Raw genomic sequence first — 21,722 nt, forward strand, 5'->3', positions numbered from 1 at the left:
AAAATAAATGACATCAACCCAGACAGCTGAGTATCTCATTAGCATTTTTTCTTCTTTTTTCTGTGACGTTTCTAACAGGTATATTTGTACAGGACTTTTCTGGACTTGGTCTATATTCTGTAGAAGATATGAAAGGTCATGAGAATGTTCTACTCGTGTTACAGATGAAAGTATACATACATACATAACTACATGCATGAATGCATGTATTGAAAGAGCCATATCTGCTTTAATGTAAACTGCACTACCCTAAAGATGCTTTTGTCTAATGCACAAAATAATTTGGAAAAACATTTTGTATTAGAAAAAATCCTTTTTTAAGAAATATGTAGTTTTACTGAAAAAAGTCCTCTTGTAAACAGTATTCTTCTACAAATACACTCTGTAGGTGGAGTGGCAGCAAGGCCAAACTAAACTGTACTTGTTTTTTAGTGCACTTGAAAAAAAAACACATTTTTTAAAGAAATCAGCACATTCAAGAAGAAAAACATCTCTTCGTAAATGAACTTTATCAAATTTTTTATAACCTCAAGACAGTGAGGTGGCTGAATGAAATCGTTACATCCCAGGCCAAATTCCAGATATTGACAATGTTTCAGTTAAAATAAGCGCCTTCTCACTTCATGCATTATTCACACATGCAGTGGCACACAGCTGCCATAGAAGGGCCAGACAGGAGGCAGACTACAGGGAAATGAAAACGAAGAGGGTGGGAGTGAGTTGCTTCACTTTCAAACGGATTGTAAAAACAACACGTTGTCACGATAAATACCGTAACTAACTGAAAACAAAGGCGGGCGATTCTCACCGGATGCCACGACTGTACTGGCCCACAGTGTGTTCTCGATGCTCAAGCTTTCGTGGATAGGAGGATCGCTGTCTTCCTGCAATGAAAACGACAGCAGCATCACTTCTGCACCACAGAGGGAGACTTCCGACAGGGCTGCTTTCCCACAATATGCCACACTAAGAGGATGAACAAGCACATCCATTCAAATTTACAAAGGTGTGTTTTAGCAGGATTACCACGAACAGCCGACTTCCACTTAAAGTATGGCTGTCACATTTGTAATTTATTCTTAAAACAGCTTTCTCAGGTTAGGTGACCATGTTTCTCCAGTATTCTGACTCAAATCTAATCTCTCCGGCAAGCTGTACTTTACCAAGAGTAGTGAGAAAATATCATTTATTAGAGAAAAGTATTTCTATAAACAGAGTTGGTGGTTAACACACGTTACAGAGGTTTTGCAAAGCAGCGACCTTGCACAAATACAATCCCAGAAAATAGGACAATTCTTCAGCCAGTCGGGTGAAGGGTACCAGACAGCAGATTTTGAAGAAAGTGAGATTTATTTTAGATACACATTCAAAAAATTGAACACTGTGTCTGGTTTTCTTCATTACACCAAATGTTAAACAATGATTTGTAAAGGAGAGGCTTTTTTTGCTAATTTCAGTGCATTTGTAGAAATAATCAAGCTTGTTATTAACTCACTACTTGTCGCAATTCACTACAAATATTAGCTGCCTGAACCTGCAGAGTAATTGCCTTTGAATTGACTGGAATGATAAAGTATATCCAAAGTTTGGTGATGTAATTTTTTGCAATTACTAATAATTAGAACCTAAAGCACCGAGCAGTCAAGAAAAAAAATGAATGCTTGAATTTGTTCTAGGCACTCGCCGACAATCAATAGACTTTTACTATAAATTCCCGTTGAAATGAAAGGGATATTGAAGGAGTGCTTGATTTGCATTACTCCATTGTAATTAAAAAGAAATGCCAATAAGGTTCAAAAACTAAAATTGATTCTCGTTAATGCAAATCCCTAATTTACAATGGAAATATTAATTTAAGTAGACGTACATCATAAATTATAGTTGCACAAAGAAAAAAACAATCCCATCTCATTTGCAGTGTAAACAGAATCCCACAGGAATGATTTAGCAGTTAGGACTGGAGTGTGCTGAGTGTTGAGCAGGGTTTTTACTGTACAAGAAATCGAGTTGTGTTTTTTTTTTTTCATGCAACTTTCCAGACAGCATGCTGTGGTTAGTTTGTTACAGATGATGCCTAAACACAAATTTCAGAGGAAAAATAATTACAAACAAGGCCCACACACAGAGAGTCTGCTGCAAAGTAGGGGATCCAAATATAGAACAGAAGCATTGAAAACAGATATGGTTTGCACATGCTATTGTATGAATTTATTCACAATAATGGGAGCTTATTGCGTCATTCAGAGTCTGCTTTTTATGAAAACATACAAAATGCTTAGGAGTTAATCTGAATTAAGGTTAAATCACGAAAATATATTTCTGTTGTATAAAGCCTACGAGAAATTAAGTTTTTATGCATTAAATTTAAGTCATTGACAGTTAAGTTGACTATTTTATCCCTTATAAGAAACCTGGCTTTATACTTTCATGGCTAAAATGTACGGAATAAAACAATCACTGCACCTTAATACTGTAGTTTAATCAGCTACTACAACATGTGTATCCATTTCTCTTGAATCTGATTTATGCTCAGAGGCCACACAATCAGTATTCTGCACCCCCCCCCCTTCTTAATATGATGCAAATGGACAAGGTTTAACTTTCATTATAGCAACTGGTTATTACTTTAAACTCTGCAAAGATCAAACTACAACATTAAGTGAAAGGATTCTTTATGTCAGTTATCTGACTATATTTGGCCACTTGAACCCCTCTAGAAGGAGATTGAGGATGACATCAGATGAGATTTCAACTACGCTGAGTCTGTTCTAATGACTTGCAGTTTTACAGTTTATGATCTACACTCCAACCCCCACCCCACTCCCCTGGCAACTCCCTCCCCACCCCAGGCCATTCTCTTAATTAAAGATGTCTGCTTAAAATGGGTAAAGTCAGGAGGGGAAACGGGGATTGTGTTCCTTCTCAAATTGCCTGCCTGATATGATGAATATGATAACTTTGTGCTTACTCAAGTAAGCAAGAGGTACAGTCACATTATTCTAAAAAATAGCTAAACCTAACTTAACTGCTTCAACAGGAAGTTAAAAGTTCATCAGGACAGTTTAAACAAATTGCTGTTTCTATAGCTAGCTATAGCGTTGCTCACAGTGTATTACGAAAGGTGAAAGCTCAGAATCTACTCAATAAAGGCCCTTTTAACTATGGGGCTAGTTACAGAGGTCTGTGAGAAAAAGGCTTCTAATAAAAAAAAGTGAATCGAAAAGCTAGAGGACAAGTTACGCAAAGACAGAAGAGAATGAATCAGAACAGGAAATGCTCTCTTGCTAAGCCTTGTGTGTGGCCAAGAATGAAAGCAATAAACAAAGATGCTCTTTGTGGCTGTATGCACAGTGTAGGCCCCTTTTTCAGGCTGTTAAAGCTAATCTGCTATTAATAAAATCACTGCAGAAACTGTGACCTGAAAGGAGAAAAACCTGCATCTAAAGTCGAAGTCACTGGATGCACACTGCTTAAGGTTGCTTGCATTTAGTGTGGCAAAGTGCTTTATCATTTATCTGGGTCACTGCACTGGAGATTCAAAGTGTACATCATTTAAAAACTAATAAGACTAATAAGAACTGCAATGCTGAATGATTTATACGACCCGCACCCATGCAATAGGATTATAGCGTATCCCAATGAAATAAGATGCAGTGTTTCTCAATTTACACAACACGCCATAAAATGAACAACATGTTTACAAGGGTTGTTCAGTATCTGAAAAGAAGCATTTCATAGTATCCAACAAACATCTGTGCTGTGATAGCCACTTCAGCATCTCTGAATCTTATGTTTTCTAATTCACTAGAACCTGAATCTTATTGCAAAATTATTCAAAAAATATTCAAAATTAAGAATAATTTAACATATCATGTCCTATTCTTAATAAACCTATCTTGTTTCTGATACTAGGTGATAATGCTTAATGTATTAATGTATTGAGTACAGTCATGGCCAAAAATATTGGCACCCTAGCACTTTTTGCAAATAACTCACATTTTCCACTAAAAATAAGTTGAAATTGAAAAAAGTATTTGGTCTCCACAATTCTTTACTTCAGTTAATATTACAGAACCTTTGTTTTAGATTCGGAACTTAATATATCCTTTTAAATTGGAAAATAAAAAGAGATGGTATTGACAAAATTACTGACACCCCAGACTCAATATTTGGTAGCACAGCCTTTGGTCAAAATAACTGCAATCAAGCGCTTCCTATTTCCATCGATGAGCTGCCTGCACCTCTGTACTGGCAGTTTGGCCCACTCCTCCTCTTGTCCAAACTGCTCCAGTTCTCCCAGATTTGAAGGGTGCCTTCTCCCAACTACTGTTTTCAGATCTCTCCACAGGCTTTCAATGAGGTTTTAGATCTGGATTAATTGCTGGCCACTTCAGAACAGTCCAGCATTTTGTCTTGAACCATTCCTGGTTGCTTTTTGAAATGTGTTTGGGGTCATTGTCGTGCTGGAAAACCCATGACCCAAGACCAAAGACCCAGCTTTCTGACACTGGGTATGACATTGCGCTCCAAAATGCCTTGGTTTTTCTCCTGATTTCACGAAGCCATGCACACGTCCAAGGCACCCAGTGCCAGTGGCAGTGGCAGCAAAGAGACCCCAAAACATCACTGAACCTCCTCCATGTTTCACTGTAGTGAAGGTGTTCTTTTCTTTGAAAGCTTCATTTTGTTTTCTGTAAACATAGAGATGGTGTGTTTTACCAAAAAGCTCTAATTTGGTCTCACCTGTCAACAGGACATTCACCCAGAAGGATTCTTGCATGTTCAGGTGTGTTCTGGCAAATTGTAGTCCGGCTTTCTTATGTCTCTCTCTCAGCAGTGGGGTCCTATTGGGTCTCTTACCATATAACCCAGTTTCAGTGAGTTGGCAATGGATGGTGTGAGTTGAAACTGTCGTACCTTGTGTCTGAAGGCCAGCTTGAATCTGTGTGGCAGTTGATCAAGGTGCTTTCTTCACCATTCAAACAATCCTTTGCTGCAATCTTTGATCAAGTTTTCTCTTTCGGCCACGTCCAGGGAGGTTGGTGTTATGGGCCTTAAACTTATTCATAACATTACGTACGGTGGAAACAGGAACATCAAGGTCTCTGGAGATGGACTTGTAGCCTTGAGATTGTCTATGCTGAGCTACAATCTTGTGTCTGACCTCTGTATCTGTGTCTTGTGTCTGACAATTCTTTGGTTTTCTTTCTTTTTTCCATGCTCATTATGGTACACACAGTGACACAAAACAGGAGAACGAGTCCTTTTCCCTATTCAAAGGAGAATCACCTGCTTGAAATCTAATTATCTAACTTCTTGTAGAAGGTGCCAATAATATTGTCTGGGCTATATTAGGATTTCCTGTGGAATAAGCTAAGATTTAGTCAATTATTCAGCTTTTTTTGTTGTTCCACTGCAAACCAAAGAAATACATATGTGGATACCCAACATTTTTTAATTTCAACAGTTTTCTGGTAGAAATGTTGCATTATTTGAAACGTGCATGGGTGCCAATATTTTTGGCCATGACTGTATATAACACACTATAGCATTTTTAATTTTAAAGGTTCATGGAAGGAATCCAAACTTTAACCATGTATGGCAAAACTTAAGGGCATTCTTCAATGAATCAAGACGTTGAGATTCTGATAGTTCATGACAAGCATATAACATCACATGGATGTCTGTTCTTTTGACTGCAAATCAATATGGTGGTCTTTAACCTCAATGTCTTTAACTCTCCCTCTTTTCAAAGTGTAGGCTATTTTTTTTTATAAAACATGTTAGCCATAAAGGAGCTCAAAGAGGATTAATTGAACAAAAATTTTCAAAGTCCTTTTTGAATCCATGTTCACTTGCTTTTTGTTGATAACTTACCCGCGTGAAGGTGCCTTCAAAGCTGTGAATATCTAGTTGTGGCTTTTGAGCATAAACGTAGGCATTGATTGAGAACAGATCCTGTGTGCATACAAAACAAACAAAGACAAAAGAGCAAATATTAAAAACTGATTCCAAACCACAAGCAAACATCAAAAATAGTCCAAACGTTTTGATCAGAAAGCAGATGTTCAGGAAGCAAATTGACCTTTTGTCTGCTAGGTTTTCATATGAATCTGATGAGAATCATACCACTGAACAGCAGGCTACTTTCCGAATACATGCACCGAATTCTGAACTGACGCACTGGAAAAAAAACATTTGCAGTTTTATGAAATCCTGTATCTGACACTAGATTAAGCAATATTTTTTATCATCATTTAGTGGAAAAGTCATCAAAAGCTGCATGAGGAAATGTTGATTTTCCATCTAAAATTCACTGCATACAAAGTGCATCTAGTACAGTAGTTAACTACAATCTGTTTGTTATCCACGAAAACAGCAGTTGTTTTCCTTATGAATCCTAGAATCGGTATAAATTCTGATGCAGAAACATAGTAGCCATTATTTCTGGTCCAAGAGAAATAATTTTACAATGGAAAAAAAAAAGGAACAACAAAATGTGAGAATCTTCTGTTAAGAGAGTACTTGTACCAGAACACTGAACTCCCAACAACACACTAATCACATGTATTCTGAGGATTGTACACATAATAATTGTAAAGGAACAAGTAATGGGTTTATTCACATTTTTGGCCGTATAGCCTTCTTCAGGTGTGAGCATAATAATTATAAGAACATAAGGAAGGACAGTTACAAACAAGAGGAAGACTTTAGGAACATTTAGTTTGGTTGTAGTCACTGTTTCTTGAAGGAAGCAAGGGTATCAGCTTCCACAGCTTGGCTGCGTAGCTCGTTTTATACTCCCACAATCCTTTGGGTAAAGAAGTGCCTGCTGTTTTCAGTTTTAAATGCACTCTTGTACACATTTATGTAGCTTCCACTTGTGTCCACAGTCAGTTAAATACTCGAGGAGAACCTGTTTCAGCCTGCTAAGGACATAAAACTACGGTGAAAATCCTTTCAGTATAACAATGGTCCAAAGATCAAAGCTAAAGCTACACTGGAGGTTTTTTTTGAAAGAATTAGGAAGTGAATGACCTTGAGTGGCCCAGTCAGAGTCCTGAACTGAATATTTTTTCAGAATCTGTGGAGAGACCGGTGTCCATTAGCGATCCCCAAACCACTTGAGAGAACCTGAGCATATCTGCATAGAAGAAAGGGCAAATACTGCAGCAAGCCAGTGGGCAAAGTTGGCTGAGATTTACCCAAAAAGACTTGTGGCTGTAATTGCTGGCAAAGGTGCTTCCACAAAATATTGAGGTCATGGGTCTCACTACATATACTGCATAATAAAAGTTTTTCAGTTGTGAATTTCAGTTTTTCCTCTTTAGGTTTTTCTGAGATTAGCTATAATTTATGTTACCCTTTGGAGACTGAGCTTTCAGGTTTTGATAATTAATGTGAAAAATGCATGGCTTTGTAATTTCACTAAATCGGATACTATAGGGTCTGAATATTTTTTAAGGCACTGCATTCGATGTCCCTCATTTAATCAGGTGTTTCTATTTTTTGGCCTCTACCTGTATCTATCTCTGGAAGTAGTTCCAGACCAGCAATATGTTTTCTATAATGTGGTGACCAAAATTCCACATAGTATTTTAATAGGGGCCTTGCTAAGGGATTATACAATTTTAGCATAGCGTTCCCTGATTTAAATTCTATGCATGTAACTATATATCCTACTATTTTCTTTGCCTTTTCTATTGTTTCCCAACATCTTACTGAGGAAGTCTATGGTAAATTCAGTAATTGTACAAGTACCAAGCATAGTCATACATGGGTGAGCGGCAGGAAATTAGATGGTATCGGAAGCACTCATATGACCTTGGGAACAACACCTGGGCAGCTTGTTTTCTCATTACTGTTGACACAGTTAATGGAAACTTTATATTTGGGGGTGAAGAATACCTGCTAGTAGTACTGAATGCATAAATCAATTTTTCTTAAGTTTAACAGTAAACTGATGAAAAGTTACTAGTTTCTAATTTAGTACAATAACAGCACATACATTTTGCGGCAAATGTGCAGCAAATTCGTTTATATCTCTCAAGTGACCATTATCTAATTACAGTAAATAATAATACAGGGCACTGTTATTTTATAGTTAGATACAAAGGCATCTTATATGCATTAAAATAATTTATGAAATCCCTTTAATTTTTAAAGATTATCATGTGTAAAATACCTAGGTTTCCATCATACTGTATTGTACAAAGAACATACTTCAGCCAACATATTTTAGTTATCTGAAACATATTCTTCAGTATATGCTCTTTGTTGCTACAAATGTCAGAGACATATATAAGGTCTTATCCAATTTCATGGCTTACCACACATACAAGTAAACATTTACAACAAACATGAACATGTTGTCAATAAGAATATGATATGAATACTTGCTTTCATAATTAATGTAATACTGAAATAAATTTCAAATGTGATTTCTGAGCATGCTATCCATACATCAGTGGAGGTTTTATGATAAAAACAAGTTTACTTGACTTCAACTTTCCACTCAGGTGGGTCACAGGGGGGCGGGCAGGCAGAAAGAAACTTTGATGTGGCCACTTGAGCAACACTTCATGTGCAGTCAGTACAAACCAAAGTGCATCTTTCGTGTAACACAATTTCGCTCCATAATATCAATAAAGACCTAAAGGAAAGGAATGTGCAGGGTCTCACAAAGAGCTTTCAAACCAATACTGTAAGCTAAATGCCAAAACATGTTAGTTTTCCAGTACTTAACCTTTATTTGTAACATTTGCAAAAACAGCAGTACATGCACAAATTCATCAACATCTTAAACTATAAAAGATATCATAAACTGACAACATTCCATTACACTTATCATACATTGCAAAAACACTTTAAAAAATAACCCTATTGAAAACCATACAGTAACTAAGAAGCATAGAACACAGTCAATATTATACAGCAAATGTCAAATCTATAGCCAACAGCATACTAAGACCTAAAATTTAATTCTTTCCTCCGTATTGACTTTCTAAAAATACCTTTAAATCTAAACTTAAGCAGTTCTTTTTTGTCCTTCTACGCTCCTCCAAATTTTACTTGATACAGTTGCCATTAAGAGGAATTAAGAATTCACATCTTTAGAAGAAAAAGAGAAAGTAAAAAAAGTGATAAAAAAGTAAATCAAGTGATTTTCAATCTTAGAAAAGCAGCGAGAGCTCGTATCCATTTCCCTCTCCAGCTCCCTGCCAACTATTGTAAATCATTCACACGCTGGCCACTCACAGCTCCTGTTCATCCCCTTCCAACACTCAACGGGTTTACAAGAAATAATTCATATGATCCCGGAACGCAAGCAGTGTCCTATATCTTCATCATTCACTCTTCTCCCCATCTGTTATCACCCACAATTGAGATAATCTAGGCTATTATATAAAGGTTATTGTACAGAGGAAAATAACAGTCTCTCAGAGCTGAATCCCTACTATGGAAAACCAACACCACACACAGACTCTAAGAAAAAAAGGAGACAGTTATTGAAGTATGTCAGGTAAAACACCTCTCTTTTTTTAATCAAATCAGTAGACTGTAACATGCTTTCGAATTTTTGCACAGTGAATTGAGTCTTAGTGTCTGTGAAACATACAAGCATTGGAAAGAGAAAGCAGACAACAGCTGCTGCCTCTGTTTTAAGGACCAGAGCAGGTTATGTCGCTACTTTGCCGACTCTTTTCCTTGAAAAGGAAAAGGAGAGCTTCTATTGACTGTCTCCTCTGTAAAAGAGCTAAGCTTTAAATTAACAAGTCCCTATTAAAAAGGCTGTTGAAGGAGATATAGAACCATGTGCTGTCTCCCTCACTAGTAGGAGGCTCAATCCCTTCCTAAACTCAGGGGATCATCATCACTAACCAGTCAGCATATATTTCGTTGAAGCTCCTCTTTAGGGCGAGCAGAATAACAGATCACTTTCCACAGTCGTGCAGCACCACGTAAAAGCCATGTCAAGAAACTTGGGAAAATGTGAGAAGCAAGCGAGCTTCTTAAGAAAAGGAAATATTTGCTATACAAGACTAAAAAGTGTTTTAAATTGTTCACAAATTTTGTAACAATAAGAAAATCTAGAAAAGATGCTGAGGTGGTATTTTTAATATGGTTACAATTTAAAAAAAAGTATCAGTCTCACTAAGTCAGGGCTAAAGCCGTAGTAGCGCTTTCATTGAAAAAACGTTTTACTATTCAACTATTACAGACTTTTAAAAAAAAAAAAAGATGCCTCACCCAGACATCTCCCAAATCCTTGAAATTAGTATTCTTCTTAGTTGTTTTTCTGGAAAGTAGATGTGTCATTTCAAGAGAAAAAATACAAAAAGATAGCATCCAGTTGTGTTATGTGTTATGTGTTATGTGTGGTGTGTGTTGTAACTGGGAGCTTCCTGGTCAAGGCACCACGAAACACATTTCCTTCTGAGTACTCTGTTAACTTAGTGTTTCATGAAATATGTTTAAGAAATACAGAATTTCTAAAACTACATCATCTGAAATTAACCTTTAAAAAGCACAACTCATACAAACATGTCTTCATGCATAAAAATGAAAAAAGAACTAAAACCTCAAGTGAGATATTAAATTAAGTAGACAAGACACAATGTTTACACCTGAAGATGATATGGGAGGATTTGTTTACACACTTCACAAAGAAACCAAATACCCCTTCTTTACAAAAGCACAGAGAAAACATAAAAAGACCACTGTTTCAAACAACTATAATTCAAAATACTGCATTTGCAAGGACAGCAGTTAGGTGCAGGGTGTGGGAGGAGCCCTGTTCTTTTACACACACACTCTTGTGTCAAATTTCACTTTAGTTCAGTGGGAGCACATTCTTTCTAAAAGTTAGGCAACTGTTTAGTACAAATTACACGTCATTTATTATTTTTGTACATTAATGTTTTATTCTGGAAATGTGCTCAAAGGCATTAGGTAAATTTCAGCTTCTTCTCCTTTTCCTAGTTAGCTTTAGATGTGGCTGTACAGTATATTGGTTACTGTTAAGTGTAATTTGAATAGAACTTAACTTTCTGTTTTACTAATAGGTTCACCCCAAACTAACTTCATTTTTGTTTTCAATTTACAGTCTTCTGATATTCAATGAGAAAATGAGAAATGTTTAAGAAATGTATTTAAGTTTTCTCCACTACCTTGCTTTCCAAATAATGTTATAAATTTGCATTTATCCAATAAAAAATCTCCATTATACCCATCTTACTTTGCAAAAAAGCCAAATGACCAAGCCCCATGTGACAACTTCTAGACTGTTATATGTGTGTTTCACAGCAGCTCAGATTCAGTACTGATTCAGTAAATCATGGAAGGTGACAGACAAGGGACAGAATCTCTGTGTCACAGCTGTGTCAGAGAATTCAAAGTCAAGACAGTTCTTACTTGGCTAAAGCATCAGCCTTTGCACAACCAAAATGTCTGGAAGAAAACTACACGATCACGAATGATCAGGGTTTGATACACACATTGCCGAAGAAATATCCAAAATATCTTCATGAAAATGGGAAGACAAATACTATACGAGGTGAAAAGAGTGAGCTGCAAATGAACAGAGATTATTTTATGCTGCAGACTGAACGGTAAGGTGAAACAACAAAAAAACAGTGTTTGTGGTGTATTATTCAGGTGTGTTCATATGCAAATGACTAGATGTATTCAAGAGAAAATGTGAAAGAATATAAACTCGGCTCAAACGTGTGCCAAGACTCCAGTTTGAAGACCGCAGGATCGCACTTGGAAAACAAACTACACATGACACAATGCAAATGAGAAAGTTTTAAAGCAAACCTTTGCTTTTGGTTTATTTGACTTTATGCAGATGTCAGACTGAAATGAAAAGTGAAAGCGTCAATTGAGAACAACCAATCAGCCCCCCTCATCGGTGGAACGCGTGGCAGTAAGGAGCCGGATCATGTTCTGCTGTGACCCGTCAACATTCCTGTGGTCTGACCGGGACCCCAGCTGAGGGGGTTAAAATTGATTGTAAATGCTGAATAATTCAGCCAGGATACCGTTGTAAAGATGCGTTTCTTCAGTTACGTTCAGGAGCGCTTTCAAAGCAAAAACGTCTGAAGGTTGTCTTCTCAAGGCCCATTTAGAAATCCAGGTCTGCCCAATCATGGACCACATCTTTTTTTCCCACTGTAGCACAGTGACACCTCCATTGCTTGTACCATGTCTGAACAAACATTTAAATATTCAGCTAAATTCATTCAACTTAAAACATTGTCCCAAAATGCCTGAACAAGCTGTAATAACTTTCTTTTTTACAAATAAAAAGCTTTCTGTAAATACTCACAACTTTTCTGCCAATAATATACAGTACAGTAAAAAGGAACTAAAGAGGTGGGCACATTTTACAATTCTTATTACTCAGAAGCAAATGAAAAACATCTTCTAAGAAGAGTGATATCACATCCAGAACAAGCCAGCTATTCCTAAAATGTAAGATGCTAAAACTGCTAAATAATGCAATTATAATGGCTCTCTCTTCCGTTTCTTCCACAATAAAAAATTTCAAGTATTCTCTCTTACCATTTATAATGGAAGGGGAAAAATGCCCTCTACCAGGTCAAGGGCAACATTTGTTAACCTCACTTAAAGATCATTAAAATATGTCCTTAATCATAACATGAGGTTCATTACAAATAAAACAGCCGACAGCTCAATAAAACTAATTAAATGTAAATGGTACAGTTTACTACTTTATGGATCTTTTAATATAAATCAGCAAGCCTCCAATTATTGAAAATCACAGTGACCTCATAGCCTGTAATAAATTCACCTGATCACATAAAGTAGGAGAGAATGTCCTAGGAATTGGAGTGAGTCCAGTAAAAAAAAAAACAAAAGGAAAAAAAAACCTGCCTTAGATATTACTGCAATACCGCAGGAAACCTGACCTGGGTGTTACAGATCTTGCTGCACAGCTATCATTAAATGACTTGTTGAAATTTTAATTCTCTGATCACATTAAGTGGTTTAGGAAGACAACAAAATCTGAACTGATCATCTTCGGCGGTGTCATCTCTTCTTAAAGAAAAGGCTGGAAACCCTGCAGGCTTATTTATTCTCAGTGTCACAGTGGATAAGGTTACAATGCTGAGCAGATGATGGGACTGACAGCTCGTGTCAACACAAGACACCCACAGTCCATTACACCAGATAGATGTGGAAATCAAACAGATGACTGACAGGTATGAGCAGTATTATGCTGGTGCATGTATGATTGAATTACTGCACCAGCTTCCGTAATCAAATTGCTGAACTCTGTGTCAAACAGAAAGCTAGAGTACAGTGCAAAAAGCGGTTAAACATAAAATTCTAGACTCTGTGCTTTTCCCTATGTTTGCAGGAACATTGAGGAAAATAAAACAAACGTGAAAAATATACATTAATACATTTGCACATCCCCAAAATGCAGAATAATAAAAGCATCTGAATAGAAACACAAAAAACATGTGTATCTTGAAAAATAACTTTGGTACTTCGGAAGGGCTACCATATGCAAAATAGCCAAGAAGCTAAAAAAAACTACAAGGCAGAAATGTGTTCTGTTTTCATATTTTCCTGTTTCAGAAGAGCTGCACCTGTGCAGCATCCCTGCTAACCACAGCTGTTGTAATACAGGCCCAGTAGGTGGCATTCATGAATAGCACTAAGCTTGATAATACATCTATTGAAACAGATTCCTCCACACAAACCAAAGTCGTCTGTAATCTTGTCACTGAAGTGCCTCACTAAAATAACCTAATGAATAATGATCTCCATATGAAAGTCGGAGAAAGAGTGGGCATTGCTGTTCAAATATCATGGCTTTACAGACACATAGATTTTGACTAAAAGTCAAAAAGACATTTATCTTTAAAAAATAGAAGACAATGTTTACAAATATGCTCTATTGTATATAGTGAGAGACAAAAAATAATTAATCGAAACCAATCGTACCTCCTGCTCAATGATCATATATTCTACTGACCCAGAATCTGATTAAAAGCATTCTTCAAAAAGTCTTAATTTCTTCATTTTTATCGTCATTGTCAACTGACATAAGTTCAGGATAAATGTTGTATAAGACAATTAAGACTGGCATTCTTTTTCAATAACTGAATAGCCTCTTACCACATTAGCTGTATTAACATTGTATACAATCATTAAAAAAACTAAACTACTGCCCTGTGTAATAATGTATACTACTGTATGGTTTTTGTTTGTGTATTTTATTATATATAATTCTGTACAATCGTTTTACCTTTTTAAAAGGCATGAAAACACCACAGTCTAAAAGGCAGAATACAGCCAATTTAAAATTTAAGTGTCACTTCATTAGGTATATATTGGGGATAGTTATATTGTACGAGTTTTACCCAATTATTCCACTCATTTGAATACTAAAACATGTATGTCAAAACAACTCAGAATTGCTTATACCTCTAAAACTTAGGAGAACAAATACCACAAAATATACACACAATTCACAGAATTATCTTGCTGATCAAGTAATTTATTGAAAAAATACATTCCTGAAAAAATAATAAGAAATAAAAATATAGCAAAAAAACATCTACTCACCCCTAACGCAGGCAGTCGCTGGGTGCAGGCAACAGCCACTTTCAGCTTCCAGTCAGTTTCACCATCTAGTTGATCCGTACGGATAAAACACGCACCTGAGAACAATTTAAAAAATGTGACTCTCAGTATCACACATTTCTCCCATCATGGATCATTTTAAACATTTCTTTTGCCACTGCACTGACAGTATCGCACAGAGCAAACAAACTTGTTAATTTTCAGAAATTTTCCTAAATGTTGTGACTTATTAATAATAGGTGAGAAACAGACACCTAGGCAGTGCTGTTTCGGTCTTGGAAATAAAATGCATTGAAAACACTGACAGGACACAATCTTTGAATAATTTTAATGGAAAAAATAATATAACTTAAATATAACTACAGCTTAAAATCACTAGCACTTCTAGCTCGTCTTCAAATACCAGGGGCTTAAAGGGGCCAGATGGTTATGTTTAAATTTCATTTTATGGCATAAGTGAAAATGAACAAAGAACCATTTTCTAAGAACAAAAACATCTCCAACAAAATTAAATTCCAACAAAATCCAAAGTGATAACAGCCCAACAAGTTCATCTAAGTGCATGTACTGTTCTAACTTTTATTTAAAAAGTCAGTGATATTCAGTTTTTGGGAGCAGTTGCCAAACAAAACAAAGAAAAAAAACATTAACAATCACTGGGAAGGCAATGACAGAGAAATGACTAAAGGCTTGGTTTGATTGTATCATCTGCTGAAATATTTTTAATGCCTAATTGATCCTTGTTTAAACTTCAGTGTTAAAGGTTGCCTTTTTTTAGGGAGCTAATATAAATAACACACAACATTTTCAGTCTGCATAAAAGAAGTACAATACAGTGCAGTATGTAGTAGAGTTCTGGAGGGTCTGTGGTCTGGACGAAGCCCACACATGAAGGGGATAATTTTTTTATGGTCACGATCAAGATACGCTTTCAGGAATAAACAAGGATAACTGTTTTTAACTTTTCTGGCTGGGTATGTGCCTGTTACCAGCTTCACTGATCAGGATTTTTCACAATTCCTAAGAGTGAACTGAAGACACCACTGCTACTCTGTTTGGTAACATGACTAAAGCTGTGCAACACTTGCAGGAGAGTTAGGTAAAAAGAATTAATAGAAGCCATAAGACACATGTATTTGTATTAAATCATTAATACACCATAAATCATTATTTGTGGATTTTACACGCTGCTAGATGCCTCCACACACACGCCAAATAAAAGGGCCGTCTGCGTCACATCCTGCAAATGTTACTGTTAGCGATTAGTCTTGATCATAAAAACCACATTCAGACAGCAAGAGCACGGAGGTTTACTACTAGAAAAAAAATGTTCTCACCTAAAGGCTAAGGGAGGTTTACAATAAATCATTTTGAGGTGTCTTTTATAATAAGCGGTTTCATCTTGTCATTTTATTACAATAATACCTATTCATTAATAAAGCAAGTGTCAAAAACTCCTAGGAATCTTTATAAATCATTATAAACCCTACTGATTACATATGAACTTCTGAACGAGTGTGGAGCCGATTTGTTACAGTACTCTGGAGTACTATAATACAACATGTTTCCAGGCCCAAAAGTCAGACTGGTGCAAGACAACTCAGACTGGATGAGGAATTGCTGGTTTCAGCAGTTGTCTCCGTTGCTGTTCATGATCCCTTCTGTTTTTGACATTCTTTCTTTTCTTCCTGGACGTCTTTGTATTTTCTATGTCAACGTCAAAGAATGCATTTCTCGTGACATCTTATTTGCAATAATAGGACCTTTGCTACTCCAAAAGGAAAATAATCCTCCAAAATCATATTTTTTGTTTCTCAACTTCAAGTGGACAATTTCTTAAAGCGGCAATCGAGCATATGTGCATCTCAATACCATTGTTATGCCTGTGAGTATGCACTGTATAAAAAAGGGCATGGACCTCATTTTATTTATTAATTTTCAAATATCTGTGAGTCAATCACTCCATTCTTCAGTTCAGAACCAAAGATGGATTTGATTTATTACAGTGCGGTGGCAGCATATTTACAGCTTTATGTTTTTTGTATATTCACCATGCTACTAGCATATACAGCATGGTGCTGACCTTTCAGGAAATACCCTTAATATTGACTCTCAGTAAGGTCAGCTATAACACTGGGTTCAACAAAGCTGCAAATGTCTCTACAAACTGCAGTTTGTTATATTCAATACCGGCATACTAATAAACAGCCAAACTTAAAAAGAAAAAGAATCAAAGGAACATGAATTGTCCACAGCCTCTCTCTCACCAGGGAAGGCTTGCAGATTACTGCTTTACTGACACTCATCTTCCTTTGACAGGCCTCATTCTCAACAAGGTCAAATGCAATTTCCCTGGGTCGCTTGAGAGAAAACAAGAAAAACAACAAACAAATAATAAAAAAGGCTTTACGAAAAGGCTTCTACCAGCTTTCTTGCATTTATGTTGTGTATGGATTCCAAAATGCTATTAGTGTCTTGGTGACACAATGTTATTTAATTTCCAGTCAAAACATTTTCACAGCTTCCTCGCCTGGGCTTTGCATGTGTGTTAGAACAGCTATTCTGTCTCTTCCATTTTCACAGTCCTTCAGCACTACCACTCATACAGCACCATTTCAGCTAGGTAACAGGTATGAATTAGGGATATCATACAATATACAGTACAACTGCTGATTTGACGTGCCAAGGAATTTTTAAGAGTCTTGAAGAAAACAGGGAGATGGAACAAACCTTCTAGTGCAAAGGTGGTCAAGCCTTTTACTAAAGGTTCAGCATCAAGGAACCAAACAAGTTCATCTGAGTTTATACAGCTTAGTTAAATGATACGTGCAAGAGGGCCTCATGGAAAGAGTTACTGACTCTGCCATTATTCACTGATGGCCACTTGACTCATGGCTATACCAGGGTCAGTGCACAGGCTGGAAAAGCAAAAGGTGTGCTGAAGTTTCAACCACTGTATTACACAGAATTCTCTCCATTATTTTTCTTATTGTCTTCCAACCCTGAGATTCTATCTAAAAATTCACTATGTTAAATTACATACAGTATGGTGTACAGCTACTTCAAAGCCCTGTAATGGCTATTCATTAAGCCTGTAAATGTTTCCTCATTTTTCTTTCCTCATTTTCCTCAAATAAAACATGTCACTATACAATTTTCTTCAAAACCCTTGTGTTTCTTGAAAAACTTTTTATAATCTCTCCAATTTCTGCTAAATTGTCACAAAAAGTAAATTGATAAACAAAATATTTTAGTTGTTTTAAGACATGGGTTGTGGCAAATAAAGAAAAACTTTGCTTTTGTAGTATACGAATAACAGCCGAAAATTAGGGCATATAATAAAGTCAGTGAAAATATAATATGTTTATATCATATTTTTTTAATATTTAAAATATACATTTTTTTCTATAAAGATATTCATCAAGTTCTACAAATTGCCTTTATTCTTCGATTCATAGTGATGTCTCCAGTCCTTTTATAGGATGCCTGAGGAAGAGAAGATAAGGTTCATGAACCCGCCCACACCTTCATGAGATTTAGGCTCTGCAGTAGGATTAGCACCAGATAGAGGAGTCCACCGATGTCAAAGCAAGCTTGCTGGAGTCCAGGAGGTCACAGGGGTCACTGTTTCGTTGGGACCCGAGACAGCTCTGGCCAACGAATCACAGCTCGCCTCCCTGTACTGCTGAACCAAGGGCATGCCAGTGCTCAGAGAATCCTGATCCGAGCCAGGAAGAGACATAACCATGTCTTGAGCTAGCGACATCACGCTCTTTAACTTATACGATTATCCAATATAAGAAAACAATGGATATGACAAAATTAGAATAAAAGTATTGTTAGATATTGCAACATTTCAATCGGAGAGTGTTGACAGATTTCAAGTAACAAAAACAACCGGATTTGCTAGCAAACTGGCACATGTCCAAAAGGTATACATGAAAAACAGAAAGTATATAGAAACAAATCATAATCCTGGAGTCGTTCAATGTAAAGTTTATCTTTACTGCTTATTATTCAATAATAACATATATCTGTGTGATATTGGCCACTGCACCCAAAAACTGGCATAACACAGAGGGTGTCTGACTTCACCTGGCTTTAATGTAGGTCCGTAGACCATGAGTGTTACTGTTACTCTCAATAAACATGACCATTTCAAACTAAAATCTTGTGCAAACTGTATAATGCAAATATTACATTCAGAGCAACTTTAAACTTCATATAGTTTCATTGCAGCTGGCCTTGGCAGAAAATGAACTTCAGAGAAGTATGTTCTCTTTCCATTTACTGCTCATGTCCAAACAAATGCTGAAAAAAATACTGTTTTGTTTATTTAAACAAAAATAGAATGAAGAACTTTAACAAAAACATTTTACTTTGTGAACGCCATGCAGTGCTTTTAGTGCAGATTAGTGCCTACGTTTTTGTTTGTAAAGGGTGGCAAAACACTGAAGCTGAAATCTGCCGTGTACCTGCAGTTTCACCCCGTTATCTGATCATGTCATCCTTTATTAAAATATACGACACCCTCAGTGCGTAAGTGTTGCCCACTGACAAGTCATTTACACTGGAGACCGATACAATCCATTCTTTCATCAAATAAAAAACACTCTTAATTGTAACACAAAACACAATATGATAAGTGGAGATGAGCAGATGTTAGAAAATTTTCTATTATGATTGGAGTACAATGTTTACTCAGTATATTTCTGGCAGGTGTACCAGTCTTAAAACATGTAATCAGTTTAAAAATGTAATCACAGTTGTTAAGCTCTCTCTTAATTAAAGCATAGAAGTCTGTTAATTGCAAAGGATTTCTGCTTAGCATCTTTTTTTTCTTTGGCTCTTGTCCTGGTCCTGAAGCAGTTATTTCATGTAATGACGTAACTGTTTAGAAAGACTTTCTCTGGCCTTGTCCTTGCTCTTTATATGTATATATGGCTTTTCTTAACTATGTGTTTACATGATTTGGGAAAAAAATCTCAGCCATAAAAAAGCACTGCAGACGCACTGCAGAATGTTTAAAATAGGATTAGGGGAAACTGATGAATATGTTAAAGTATCAAGTGATCATGAACATATGCCATGCAGGGTGATATAGCCATATCACCCTGCAACTCACAACTGGCAACCCACTGAAGCTAAGCAGGTGTGAGCCTGGTCAGTACCTGGATGGGAGACCTCCTGGGAAAAAAAAAACTAAGGTTGCTGCTGGAAGAGGTATTAGTGGGGCCAGCAGGGGGCGCTCACCCTGTGGTCCATGTGGGTCCTAATGCCCCAGTATAGTGATGGGGACACTATACTGTAAACAGGCGCCGTCCTTCGGATGAGACGTAAAACCGAGGTCCTGACTCTCTGTGGTCATTAAAAATCCCAGGGCGCTTCTCGAAAGAGTAGGGGTGTAACCCCGGTGTCCTGGCCAAATTTCCAATTGGCCCTTACCAATCATGGCCTCCTAATAATCCCCTTCTATGAATTGGCTACATTACTCTGCTCTCCTCCCCACTGATAGCTGATGTGTGGTGAGCGTTCTGGCGCACTATGGCTGCCGTCGCATCATCCAGGTGGATGCTGCACATTGGTGGTGGTGGAGGGGAGTCCCCATTACCTGTAAAGCGCTTTGAGTGGAGTGTCCAGAAAAAGCGCTATATAAGTGTAAGCAATTATTATTATTATTATTATTAACATTCTCGCCATCTTGGACACCATTTACTTGAGCATGACTGATAGCTAGTTTGAGAAATGTTTAAAAAAAACATAACATACAACATAATATTATTCACATATGCTCAATGTTCCATATACGTAAAGGTATTACTTGGGTAAAAACAATGTCCTTTTTCCACAACCCATTTCCAAATTAAAATACCTCATTAAGCATGACACAATTTTTTTACATCTAAAAGTGAAGTGGTAAAGCAGGAAAAACACAGTAGCATTTAGTGTAAAAGTGTCAGATTAATAAAAGTGGAAACAGATTAATGTTGAAGACCATATCACATGTAAATTCGAACATATTATGAACTCATAATGTTCAGTATTTAAGCACAAACTGCACTGCGATGTACAGTAAAAGAAAGATGATGGAGAAATATCACTGAGACTCAACTTGCTTGGCTACTGTTTTAACAATGCAAATTAGACTTTTTCTTTGCCCTAATTACCAAAGACTTCATGATCTGGTATAACATGTTGCCATTTCTTTCAACAAAGGTTAACAGAAATATTTAAAACAAAAAGGACCTCATAATAAGCCATTTTAACCACCCAGGTATACAGAAGCTACTTAAACATAAAGCAGAATGTTAAACACATAAAATGTTGCACTGAAGAAAACACTCCCAAAGCATGAGCTAATTATGTATTCCGAGACTGAATGTTTGATATCAACTTTTTTAAGAAGATTCCTTTTGAATACTGGAAATTGGTTTTGATCACTTCTTTCCATTTGTAAAACTGAAACTTTCAGCCTGACAATCTGCAGTTAGATTATGTAAATACCACTGACAAACAAGAGTGTAAAAGGTTGGATAATCATGTCATGCACAAAGAGAGAGGCAGGACCACTTTAGCACCCAACACACATACATTCTCTCATTATACAGCTTCTCTAGAAAAAAAGGCAATGATGAGCAGACATAATGCTTTATGAGATAACCTCCTGATGAGTATCATTAGAATATATTTATAGAGGAGATGGTCATCTACACACAGAATGAACTCCACTAGAGTTCTCCCACAGACAGTGTAGTGTGTTTCCTTCTTTTAAAGTTTCACCTGGTTTTAAAACTCTACTCTCTAAAACTATTTTATAACCAGGAAATCCAAAACTCAAGCCAGTAGCAGCAAGGTCTGAAAGGACATGATTTAAGAGCCGTGCTGTACACATGGTACTGCACATTATATAGAGAAGTGTAACACTGCTTTAATAAAGTTTTCTTGCATTTTACTTTTTCATCAACAGGAACACCTCCTGCACAGCAAGCATTTAGAGGTTTCAGAATTACTTAGTAAGCAAAGTATTTAATCTTTCTTTTTGTGTGATAAAGCACAATTAAAATTTATTTAAGGTGAGTGAATGGAACCTTAAAAAGCAA

The 21,722-nt window shown here is 36.6% G+C and overlaps 1 protein-coding gene across 4 annotated transcripts in view; it reads right to left on the reverse strand.

Annotated features, from left to right (window-relative positions):
- Positions 1–21,722, reverse strand: part of atp9b (ATPase phospholipid transporting 9B) — a 149,767-nt gene that overhangs the window by 79,752 nt on the left and 48,293 nt on the right. For all 4 annotated transcript variants that reach the window (XM_088601272.1, XM_088601270.1, XM_088601269.1 and 1 more), the window contains 3 exons: positions 14,605–14,699; positions 5,878–5,958; positions 809–884 (listed from right to left, as the gene is read on the reverse strand). In XM_088601272.1, coding sequence (XP_088457398.1) covers positions 809–884; positions 5,878–5,958; positions 14,605–14,699 — 252 coding nt within the window. The remainder of the gene's footprint in view (positions 1–808; positions 885–5,877; positions 5,959–14,604; positions 14,700–21,722) is intronic.

The sequence above is a fragment of the Lepisosteus platostomus genome, chromosome 12 (assembly GCF_059453375.1).
Source record: "Lepisosteus platostomus isolate fLepPlt1 chromosome 12, fLepPlt1.hap1, whole genome shotgun sequence".
Lineage (NCBI taxonomy): Eukaryota > Metazoa > Chordata > Actinopteri > Semionotiformes > Lepisosteidae > Lepisosteus > Lepisosteus platostomus.